At 38.5% G+C, this 12884-nt stretch overlaps 1 protein-coding gene across 1 annotated transcript in view; it reads right to left on the bottom strand.

Annotated features, from left to right (window-relative positions):
• CFAP44 (cilia and flagella associated protein 44) overlaps positions 1–12884 on the bottom strand; it is a 61777-nt gene that overhangs the window by 36392 nt on the left and 12501 nt on the right. Inside the window, 9 exon segments of the mRNA XM_067546427.1 lie at positions 2374–2468; positions 3843–3942; positions 4996–5043; positions 5447–5602; positions 7022–7186; positions 7635–7749; positions 9736–9952; positions 10220–10322; positions 11168–11330. Of these exon segments, the coding sequence (XP_067402528.1) occupies positions 2374–2468; positions 3843–3942; positions 4996–5043; positions 5447–5602; positions 7022–7186; positions 7635–7749; positions 9736–9952; positions 10220–10322; positions 11168–11330 (1162 nt within the window).

Raw genomic sequence — 12884 nt, 5'->3', positions numbered from 1 at the left:
AACTCTTAGTTGAATACCATCTAGTCCTGATGACTTACTACTGTTTAATTTATCAATTTGTTCCAAAACCTTCTTTACTGACACTTCAACCGGTTCCTCAGATCTGCCACCAGAAAGAATGGCTCCAGTGTAGGACTCTCTCTCACATCCTCTACAGTAAAGACCAATGCAAAGAATTCATTTAGCTTCTCTGCAATAGCCTGGGCTTCCTTGAGAGTTCTTTTAGCACTTTGACCATCCAGTGGCCCCATTCGTAGTATGGCAGGCTTCCTGATTCTGACATACTTTTAAAATTTTTGCTTTTATTTTTTTTTCTAGTTGCTCTTCAAATTCTTTTTTGGCCTGGCTAATTATACATTTACCCTTGACTTGCCAGAGTTTATGCTCCTTTCTAGTTTCCTCACTAGGATTTGATTTCCAATTCTACCAAGGGATCCAGATCGCTCTGTATCAGTGACCTGTACTCTTCATTATTTACCACTCCCCTAATCTGTGTGTCATCTGCAAACTTTCTCAGTGATTTTGTTTCCTTCCAGGTTGTTAATAAAAATGAATAGCATAGGCAAAAACTGATCACTTTGAGACCACACTAGAAACACAGCTGCTCAGTGATGAGTCCCCATTTATAATTACATTGAGACCTGTCAATCCACTGTTAATCCATTTAATGTGTCCCATGTTAATTCTGTATTCTCATTTTTTAATTGAAACATTGTGCGGTACCAAGTCAAATGCCTTAAAGAAGTATATTCTATTGAGACCATTGTCTTTATCAACCAAACTTGCATTTTCACTAAAAAAATTGTTTGTTTGACAAGATCAGTTTTCCATAAATCTCTGTAGATTGGCATTAATAAAGCATTAAAGGAAGAATCTAATTTAATCAAGTCCCATATCAGTGCTCCATTACATTGCCAGGGACCAACATCAGGCTGACACTGAGAAACCATGTAGCACATAATTCTGGAGCTAACACAGACCCAATCTCACTGATCATTCTACATAGTCTCTATTGTCTACGTACATGAGATTCACATACAGGGAACGTGGTTCAATTTTAAAAGCCTACTCTCTAGCAATGCTACATACCACCATGGAAAATGAGCTTTGATTTTGATGTCAGGCCAGTGGGGAGTCACATGCTTGTAACTCATGGGACTGTGGTATATCTAAACCAACAGCAGCTATGAGTATTCTTTTTAGGGAGGAGAGATTTAAATTATCCTAGACAAATAAACTGCTCATAGCACATGATAAAAATTGATTGACTTTCATTGACTGGCTTCTTGAGGTAGGAATTTACATACTGGGCTCACTCCTTATGTCTATCTAGCCAAGTATTCTCCCTCAGGCAGTGTTCAGAGACCAATACTTCAAAGGAAACTAAAAATACTCTAGGATGCTCTATGTGGCAGATTTACAAAGTATTTAAGCACTTAAAGATGCAGAGAGGCATCTAGTGGGATTTACAAAAGTACCTATGCAGGTACAGTGCCTAACTCCTACTGACTTTCATTGTTAGGCACCTAGCTGCATCTTTAAGTACCTGTTTACCCTTGTAAATCTGGCCCTGAGTCAACAGTATAGTTCTGTATATTTGTGGGGGCAATCTGCTTACTCCATAAGCATGCAGTTAGTTACCTATAATATAGTCATAAGATTGCATAGCACAAATGCTCTTGCAAGCATAGTCACAAAGTCACTCTACCCTTTAAAAATCCAGGAACAGTATTTCTCTCACTGACTGCCTGGATAAATGAACTCTGCAGGCTTACAATAAATGTTTCCCCAAGAACATGTCTACACAAGAGTTTAACTCTAGCTAACTGAAGTTAATTGGCAATCAATTAACTTATGTTTTAAAGGGTAGTCTAGACACTCCATAAATGTTCAGTCCTGGCCACAAATATTTGTGGAGCCTCTAATCCTGTTAGCTAACTCAAATTAATTGGCAATTAATAAGTTTGAGTTAAAGAGCAAAAACTCTATTCTAGCTATTTTTCCCAGCAGTGTCCACATTGCTCTCCTTTACAAATCCAAAGAGGCCATGTAGAATACCTAACAAGCCAAGACATATGGGAAATACATACACAATACAGTACATCCAAGCTCTAGTGCTCTGGGAAAATCCACTACAGTGCAAAAAGCTTTTTTTATCTGCGCATATCCCAGTATAGGATTTAAAAATTTCCCAGAGTCCTGACCTCGATTTTACCACTGTGAAAACCTCACCAACGGTTATTCATAAAGGCCAAAGCTGACCAGTAATTTCATTAAAACCCTGTGTCATGAACATGTGCAATTGCTACGAAGTTGCCATGTTATAAACCATTTTTCAATCCATGTTAACACAGTGCAGCAAGGTAAACTTACCACTCGGGGGGCCCAAGTCAACGCCGTACCTCCCTGTTTAAACTTAATCTCAGTCAACTGACGATTGCCAATGAAATCATAGATTCGCACTGAGTCTGTGTAAGAAAGTAGGGAGTGGAAAGGAGACAGGTTATTGCAGACAATTTTTTCTTGAAAAACCACTTGCTTCTTAAGATTTATGAGTAAATTTCTTATGGATCTTAATGATTGGAAAGTTGTTAATCTCTTTTTACAATCAAAAATCACAACTGCAAGTACCTCGCTGATGGTTACATAGTACTGTAGTTTTCTGTGCTACCATGAAAGAAACACTAGCATTACTAATTTTGACTTAAACACTCCAGCCCAAAGGTAATGGAGGCTGAGACTATGGTAGAAATAACATACTGAGCTCTGAAGAAAAGGAGGAATCAGTCTTACTGGCCAGCTGGGGTCATTCTCGAGTAGTCACAGGAGCAACACTGACATGTAGTAAAGGAAGTCCTGTGCTGACGGCACAAGAAAAATGATATGATACTTGGATTTGCCTTTGAGGAAAATAATTAAATGGGTTAAAATGGGGAAGAATCCAGATAACAGCCAGTTTCATTTTAGCTGGAATTAATGCGATGTGGAAATGCCTATTGGCGCATGTATTTCAATAACAACCAGCATCCATCATAGGTGTCAGTTTGGCTCACTTGGTAGGAACTTTGCTTTCAGGCCAGAATGCCTGGATTCAAGTAGCACACCATACATAATTAATACCTGACAAAATCAAGTTTAAGATTTTGTGGCACTTTCTGAAAAGCATGAAGGATAATATCAATGAACTGGCCAATATTCCTTCCCTCTCTAACAATGTTAAATTGTTAAATGTTAATGTTAAAGGCTTACTCAGGCACACTTTCATAAATTAAATAAAAAAAATATAAATGTGCATAGTCCCAGGTAAACTATTGGTGAGGACATGATGGCTGTTGCAAAGAAAGACACAAGTATTAAATAATCAGAATTTTAGTCAGTGCCATAAATGAATGTGGTGCATTATAAAACATTGTTACTGACTCAGTCTTGAATACGAAAGCTGTTTACAATTCTCTCCTTTTCTGTTGTACATTTGGCGTTTATAAAGCTTCACATTGAGACTTTCTTTAATCAAAAATCAAGTTCTCAAGATCAGATACTCCTTGTAGTTTACTTGGTTTCTACCCATTAATGATCTATTCTAATTTAAAAAAAAAAAAATCTCCATCCTTAGAGGTTTTTAAGCTGCAGCTTGACAAAGCCCTGGTTGGGATGATATAGCTGTCCCCAGGAATAATGACCAGCTGATAGGCATCTTTATAAAATAAAGACACACTTCCACAACACCTGTGAACTAAACACATTAGTTTGAAACAGAATGATTCCACAATGAGCCTGAGTGCTGTAACCCTGCCCTTACAAGCTAACAGCTTCAACGGAAGAAAGAGAACAGTTGTACTTACGGTCAAGTGCAGTAGTGGCCATGAGATATGTGACAGGAGAGACACCCATGGCTTCAATCTTTCCCGAGTGAAAGGTAAACAGGCACTCTGGATCATGGGTCTACAGAGAAATCAGAACAGAGGTCTGCTGTGTTCAGAGACTGAAAACATCGCTTGTAATGCCTCCTCAACATAAAATGGACATCTAAAATAAATGTGCAAAATCTGCCTACATCTATTGGATGCAAAAATGTGGTGTTGGTACATGCAATGGATACCCAAGAATGCAGTTCCCTTTTTGTACATGCAAATGCTGGTTTTGATTCTACAAAAGGTGCATGAGCAAACATTACAGGCATATTAAGCAATATTTAAAAATATGGCATCAGATGTGTAAAAATAAAGGTGAATAGCATATTATACTGAGGGGCACCATGCCTGCAGATCACATTCATAATAGAAAACTATTGCTCTGAAGACTCAGAAAATGACCTTAAAACAAGGGCTCTATAGTTCACTGGAAGTCTTTCCAGCCCAAGGAGAAACATAGGTTTCCCCATATACTCCTGTATTTATTATACGCTTCATATATAATCTTTTTGCCATAATAGTCCTGCAGTTTCATTTATCCACTGCTACAGGGCCTGCTTGATGGAATTTTTTGATCAAACTCTGAGTGTCTATGTTTTAACTTTGCTGCTCATGTCACCCTTTCCATCAATAGCAGATCTACAGCAGTAATAGTAGCAATCTGTTTGATCAAATGTACAGAGATGTGAATTGTTGTCCTCAACGTAATTTAAATACAGTAGTGATGGGCTCTTCAGAAATACCTATCCCGACAGGTTATATTATTGGCCCTCACATTAACTGCCCACATTCATGTCTGCCACTTCCTATCCTCTAAGAATCAGGCCCCTTTCAGGTAACTCCAGTTTAGCAGTCAAAAATTAAGGGACCCAGAATCAGTTACTTTTGAAAATCTTGGCCAATAATTGAAATCAATGAAGCAATAAAGATAAATCATAAAGATATGCCTGATGATCATACTAAATCCTCAACTATGTATTTGGTCAAAAGTTGGATGGCACTGTGCCTCCACCCATGGTAATTAAAGGAATCTACAAGGGGAAGTGAAAAAATAGGAAGGGACGGGGGAGAAACTAAAACTTACGACATTTGAAAAACTCAGATCAAGCTTCCAGATGGCTCCACTGGAATCCTGAAATAAATATTTAACACCTTTCAAATTAAGTTCTTTCAAATTAAGTTTAAAAATAGCATCAGTCCTTGTAATTCCTTACTAATACCGTAGGTAAGAAACTCAACATTATCTGGGAGAACCAGGATTTAGACTTCCTAGAATTTGATGTCAATTCCACCTGGTGCTTAGCAGCAGAGCAGGGCAGTGAAGCCTGGGTACGGCAAATTCTCCCACTCTCAAAGCAGAAGAGAGACTCAAATGTTATTCTGCTCTAAAAATAGATCCAGGAAGTGACAGGATACTAGTTCTACAAGAAAAAAAAAACAGACTGCCTCACAGCCGATTTCCTCTGGCAATGCATCACCACATTCCTCATCCAATATTGCTCCACAGAGTTGATAAGAATGCAAACATGTCTTACCTGAGCATACCAAATGGGCTGTCCAAGATCATGAATTTTCATGATAGAGCTCAAGTTGACATTCTTGCCAACTAAAAGTTCATTCATATGCTCCATCTCTAGTAGTCCAGTGTCATCCACAGAATCAGCTGCATCTATCGTCTCAAAATCCCACACCTTCAAGCAGTTGGAAGCGAAAAGAACAGCCTTCATTAATCCAAATGCCAACAAATCTCTCACACAAAATGACCATAAAAAATCAAATGATAAGAATCCAGGTGGTGGAATGGGTGGCTCAGGAGATAGAACAGGGAGCCTGTCATGTCTGCATCACTGGCTTGAACATGACCTGGAGCAATGACAATCAGAAGCTGTTACCATCTAATACCTGTTCAGTGGCCAAAATGTGTTTTTTTTTAAAAAAAAAGTTTAAAAGTCTCAATCCAATTCCTACAGGACAATTACTCAGATCCCAAAAATCATCAACTACAATTGGAACTCCTTAGTACCCATCTTGATAGCGTCACAACTATAGAGAGTAAACTAACTGCCTCCAAAGATTGTTCCTACTGAGGCAGTGTGGAAGGACAGAGTTAGAAAGCTTGTACCTCCACTGCTTGCTCTGTGGTTCAGTTTCCAGATCTGCCTGTCCAGCACCCTTTTCCCAGGATGACATTTACATAAACGATGCCATCAATGTTAAAACCAAAAACCTTATTTAAAACTTTTTTCGCCATGGCTATAACCACTACCTAAATTACTATAACTGAAAGATTATATGGAAAAACCATACTTTTTTCACTTGGTTTATTTTAAGCATTTAACAGTACTTTTGTCTGTCAGTTTCCCTCTTTCCCCCTGAACACTCAGTTTCCCTTTGTTTGGCTCTTTCATGCAGCAGTAGGGGAGAAAACTAAAACAAAAGAAAAGGAAAATATGATTGTAAACCCACAAATTGGCAAGTAGAAGCAGATGAAGAACCTGAGATAATTTTAACTAATTTTTTTAAAAATTGTTTTGTTTTTAAATTGAGGATGTCCTATTTATTTTCTTTAATGGACAAGGGTTTGTTTCTCAGTTGAAATGGATACTTCCTTGAGATAAAATGACAGGTTCTAGTTAATTACACATGTCTTGAGTGTTCACGTGATCAGGAATTAATTTCAAACATCACTGTGGTTTATTGTTTGAAATAGTATCTGACATGTTAACAAGGCCTGAAAATGACTATCCTAAACCCAAGCTATACAGAAAAAAAAGTTATAATGTGGGCAAGAATAAAACTTGTTAAAGACATCATTGAAATTTTATTCTGACTTATTAGCGCACAGAGGGGATTTCTGTAGCATTAGCAGGCACAGAAAGTTATCTAAATGCTATCTGATCCAAACATCTACCTTGTGGAAAGAGATCTGCCTCTACCCAGTTCCTTCTCAAAATTCATTCTCAGACAGAGATTATGGAGAGAGAAACTCCCTCAATAGGCTACTCCCAATACAGAATTAAGCTAAGAGTTACTTCCCTTTCCAACTATTAACAAGACTTTGTATATCAAATATGCATCCAGACTAGTAGAAGGGAAATAAAAACACTCACCCTAATGTAGCCATCTCCTCCAACAGTGACCAGCTCTCCCTCATCCAGAACTAACTGATTAACAGGGCCATTGTGACAGGGTCTACGTCCAGTTCGACAGAGCTCTACTTTGATGAGGCCCCCTTCCCAAAGCAGCAAGTTGCCCCATTCAGACCCAGAGAGAACCTTCCATGAAAGTGAAGAGAAATACATGAGTTCTATAACATATCCATGTGCAGATATTAGTGAGAGAGCCTTTGCTTTAAATTAAGAGAGCTTATTTGTCTGAAAGTCACAATAATAATGGATACTTTTAAATTGTTACAATATAAGCCAATTTACTGCCAGTTAATGTCCGTATTAGATTATCACAGCTGACTATTGGATTATACATAGAAGGCAGTGCTTAATTTGTGCCAGGGTTTGCCTGGCACCTCTGAGCTTGCCGTGTGAGTTCTGAAAGTATAATAATTGCTTGAGCCCCAGCATCACTGTCATTACAAATTAAGCACTGATAGAAGGCCTAATCCAGTGGATTCAGAAGTGAATGGGAAGCCTCCCATTGACTTTAATGGACCTTTGATCAGTCCCTGAGTAGGAGAAAGGGTGAATTAGTAAACTGTTTTCTGCTCACCTTGCCATCAGGCAGTTCCACATACCCTACAATGTCAGTCACAGCTGTTTTACCAAACCTGCCCAGTGCTCCCTGTAGCTTGAGCCCAGTGAATGTATGAGCCATCTTCCAGAACCTGAGTATAGAAAACATACTGAGTTACACTTGAGATTCTTTTAGAAAGCACTGTATCTCAGGTTCTAAGGTCACTGTATAATGGGTATCTCCAATGTGTAAACTACTTGTTTAATTATTTTTAAATATACAGATATGTAGTTTTTAAAAATTAGCCTCATTCAGCACATATAAAGTTTTAACTATCTAGGTTTTTTGTTACTGTGTCGGACTGAAATGCCCCAGCAGACCTGGGTACCCACAAGATGACGTCACCAAACCCACCTTGAGCCCAGTCAGGAGTTTACTTCACCCCCCCAAAAAAACAAACCAAAACCCCAAACTTTCCCTTCTACTTCCATGAGAACCCTAGAAAAATATGGGCAGGGAAAGATAAGGAGACTAATTTTTAAATAGGTGCTAAATCCATTTATATATCTCTCCTGCAACATTTTCCATATTTACCTGGGGAAGCCTACTTTTCTCTCTGGCTGGTCTCCAGTGTAGAATGCTCACCTGTTAAAATCCTGTGGATAACTTTTCTATTGAACTCCATTCTCTGTAACCCCATGGACTTCAGTGGGATTGCATTAATCTAAGTGAGCCCAGAATTTGGCCCTGTGTCTCCAAAGTTACTTCTAACAAAGCATGCAGAAATGTTACACAGATATAGAAGTACCTGAGAATGTATGCATTATAAACAAACTATCATCTCCTATTTCAATTACAGATGGCCTACATTGGTGGTATATTGTTCAGGATCCAGATTATATTTATGTTAGGTCTTGGAACCATACAATGCTTGAGATCAAATCAGGGCTAGGGATCAATTATGGATTTTATGGCACTGAAATATTTCAAGCTGTTTTTAATTTTTTAGCTCAAAATGAAAAAAGTCTCATCTGATTTTGAGAGATTTCAACCATCAATAAATTCTCATCAGATTTTGGCCACATCCAGTTTGGATCTTGAAAACAAATCCCTTCTGGGTTTAGAGTCAACTTGGAATTAAATTGCAGGTATGGGTTCGGATCTAGGCATTTGTATTGATTCTCTGTAAAATTCAAAGGTATTCAGATTCATCATTATTAGTATTTATTATATGTATTGCAGGATCACCACGGTCATTTACCAGGTCTCCATTGTGCTTGGTACTGTACAGACACAACAAAAAGGCGGTCCCCACCCCCAAAGAGCATAATGTTTTGGTCCATTTTTAATTACAACAGGAACCAAAATGTATCTAAACAGAATGTATCTTAAAGACCTGTCACAATCTACAAAGAATATTTTCAGTAAGGCTCCTCTTGCTGTTCCTTTTTAGTGCTCTTATAGGCTGTTTTGGCCACACTTTGGGATTAGTTCTTAAAACTGACCAGCAGCATGTGTCAGCCCACATCACAAAGCCAAAAAGAGGCCAACAAGAAAGGATCTCAGAATGCAGAGAAAAGGCATGTGCTGGCCCAACAGCTAGAACACAGGTTGACATAAATATTTATTTTTAAATAGTTCTCTCCATTCCCAATACACTTTTGAAGATCAACATCGAAGCAAGATCATTGGGCATTCCATTACACCATTACCAAACAACAAAAAATTCTTAACCATCACAGTAGTTAAGCAGTGGAACAAATTACCTAGGGAGGTTGTGGAATCTCCATTTATTGCAGATTTTTAAGAACAGGTTAGACAAATACATCAGGGATGGTTTAGATAATATTTAGCCCTGCCTCAGTGCAGGGGACTGGACTAGATCTATCGAGGTCCCTTCCAGTCCTACATTTCTAGGATTTCTATGATCTCTTTTGCAAAGCAGAGGGGTCAAAAAATTCAACTAAGTGAGCTTTGACTGGCTGAATTATCTTATGAGCTTTATCATTTCCATTAGTTGTATGGCTAAACAGAATAGAATTCCCCATTGTTGTGTATCTCTTAACAATCGTATCTTTATTAGTCAATCACCATGACTTTCTACCTATTTCCCATCAATTGCTGTCAGTGAACCTACTTTATGTGTCCTGATCCGGATGTGGTGAGTTGCTCTTCATTTTCAGGAGAGAATGTAACCTTATACACATCCTGTGAAAAAGCCTTTGACCTCAGCACGATCTTTTCCTGTTTCCAGTCCCAGATTGTCAACATGTAGTCAGGGCTACTCCCAACGCTGGCTAGTAGTGTTCCATAATGGTTAAAATCAGCAAATGCATAGGCTTCCTCAGTCCCACCTGGAAGGACAGATGCCCACAAAAAACCAAAAATACATCAATAAGACAGGGAGCTCAGTTCTCATTCTAATTATTTAGCTGGTGGTAAAGCAGAGTCAGCCACCAGTTGGCTATTGTAGCAGTATAACCAGTTTTCTGTATCCAGTTTTTAAGTACCGAAAGATTATATAATTAGTAAAAAATCTAACATGTAACATTATTCCAGTTGCTGGAGTCTATAAACTCTGCTGTATCCATGTAAAATCAAAGTAGTCCTATTTAACTTACCTCGGAGTATTCTGTATGGCTTAAGTGAAGGATACTCATAGATGATGATGTTTGGCTTCCATCCTTTTTCTCCTACTGCAAAATACTGTTTACTAGGGTGTACCTAGAAAAAGCAAAGACACTTATACTCTGATATCCCCTTTGGCTGTCCTCAACTAAATATTGAGTTGTATACCACCACAAATTTAGAGCACCTAGAATGTGCTGTTGCTAGGGTGGTAGAGTTGAGCAAATAACTAGCTTTTTTTTTTTTTTTTTTCTTTTTTTCTTCCCACTGATGTGGCCAAACAGAAAAACAAATCTAGCTAAACTTCAAAACAAACTGTAATTTTGAAACAAAGTAAAAATATTTCATTTTAAAAATGTCAAAACTGTTTCAACTCCTGAATTTTTTTCATTTTTATTCAGCCAAAATGATTTGCCAAACTTGACCCATATTTGCAAATAGCTTTGCTCGATTGTAAAACACGTTTTAGCTCAAATAATTATTTGTCCAAAAAAAAAAAAATCACCCAGCTCTGTGCAGGAGATGTGAGGATCTGACATGATTCTCCAAGAAGTGTTGCTTACAACATAATAAACAGTATCGGACCAGATTTTGATAGTCTTAGTCACCTGGAATAGTATCAATAATCCAACAGGACTATTCTTGAATAAGGTGCTGCTAAACCAGAGTTACTGTTCCAGGATCTGGCCACAGAATGTGATTTTTCTACAGGGAAACTAGACATTTCACTTCATTTACCGGTGTACTTGAAATTCTGAATTTCAGAACAGATGAAACATTTAACTAATACTAACTGTAATCAGGATAGATGTGTGGAACAAAAACAGTTAAACTGTATCCAGAGCATTTTAATATAGTAGTGAAACAGTCTGAATGTTTTATTTAAGTTTTTAAACTCTAAAAAAGGATCTTCTTCCAAAAGAGGGAAATAAAAGCCATACTGTGATAATGCCAATTCCACCACCACTGCTGCTTCGGAGATAACTCTGGTATTTAGTTTTGAGGTCCAAGAACACCAGCTGGTTGCCTGCTACATAGAGGAGTGTTCGGCTATCCAGCAGCAGCAGGTTTGCCCTTTTGGTGCAGTCATAACCAAAAGAGTGTCTGCAAATAGCTCATTAAGGAAAAGCATTGACCCTAGACCTTGAGGTTTATTTTTTTCCATGTAATAATAAAGGTATCAATATTAAAACTACAGCAAACTCCGGTGGGAACACTGAGTTGGGTGGTTGTTACTCTGTTGGTCAGGCTTTGGTTTGTTTTAAGACTGGTGCCATGACGAAGTTAAGACCTATCAAGGTATTACAAATAATTGTGAAAAACATAAAATGAAATGTTTAAAAGTTTTATGTACCATCCCTCCAATTTCATATCAGACTCCATTTTTTATGGCCTGTCCTGGTCTCTAGAGCTCTAAGAATTCATGTTCAATTGTCCTAATGTTCTCTTTTCAATGAAATATAAATGAAATTGTATACAGTGTACTCTGTAATCTGATCAAGAGACAGAACCAAAGCAATGTCTCAGGGCTTGTCCACATGGAGCAGGAAGTATGATTTCTAAAGCACACTAGCGTGTTGTACATTAATTGGTTGTGTAGACCTTGCTGGTGCACACCAAAAGTTCCCTTGTGCAATTTTGCATACTGCACACCAGAAGGGTCTATGTTAAGGTGCACTACAGAACTTTTGTTGCACACTAACAGCATCTACACAACCAAATAATGTGGAACACATTAGTGGACTTTAGAAAACAGACACGATTGCTCTGTTTAGACAAGCCTTCAAGCTCACTCCCTCTGCCAGTCTGAGCCCTGGTCTACTCTACCGAGTTAGGCTGACGTAAGGCAGTTACATTGACCTAACTATATATAGTAAGTGTCTACTCTACAATATAGATCCCACCCATATAACTTGCCCACTATACAGACTTAACTTCACCTCTGCGAGAGGTGTCAATTTGGTCAGATCAACGCAGTTTTAGTGTAGACACTGTGTTGCTTACATCAACAGTTGCTGCCTTTCAGAAACTGTCCCACAATGCCCCACGTTACTGGCTAAAGCGGTGCAAGCTCTCCTGATGAGGACATTTACCACCAACACAAGGAGCATAGTGTGGATGTGTAAAACTGATTCAATTACGGTGGTGGCATCGACATAATTTAGGTTGACTTAATTTTGTAGTGTAGAGTTGCTCTGATGCAGAGAAGAGACAGAGCTTTCTTACAGCACTTCACTGAGTCCCAGTGGACTGTGCGTCTGAAAGTCACATTCTTCCCTACCCCTCCCTTACACCTAAAGGAAATAATATACTGCAGCTCATTACTGCTGCAGATTACTTGCTCCACTCCTCTGATTCACACCTATGGGGACAAAGCCAAGGATCCACTCACCTGTCCAATGAGGGAAAACTGGGCATGCAGCTCCTGCTTTTTCCATTACACTCTAGCCACAATGTGGTGAACAGTAAATTGGCTAAAGATGAGGGGAGAAGAGGTTCTTACTCCCCCATGATCCCATGTGTGGATGCATTAAGTTAGGCCACAGTCTGGCCCTATGGGGATTACTGCTGTCTGGCACTGTATGCTTACAAGATAAAGTTTCAAGATTTAAGTTTAAATTCACCTCAGAAATATGACTGGCCATGATTCTGACCTCT

The sequence above is a fragment of the Emydura macquarii genome, unplaced genomic scaffold, assembly GCF_026122565.2.
Source record: "Emydura macquarii macquarii isolate MOO-44397 ecotype Brisbane River unplaced genomic scaffold, CSIRO-AGI_Emac_v2 contig_1119, whole genome shotgun sequence".
NCBI classification, from domain to species: Eukaryota; Metazoa; Chordata; order Testudines; family Chelidae; genus Emydura; species Emydura macquarii.
This window is presented reverse-complemented; position numbering and strand designations above follow the sequence as displayed.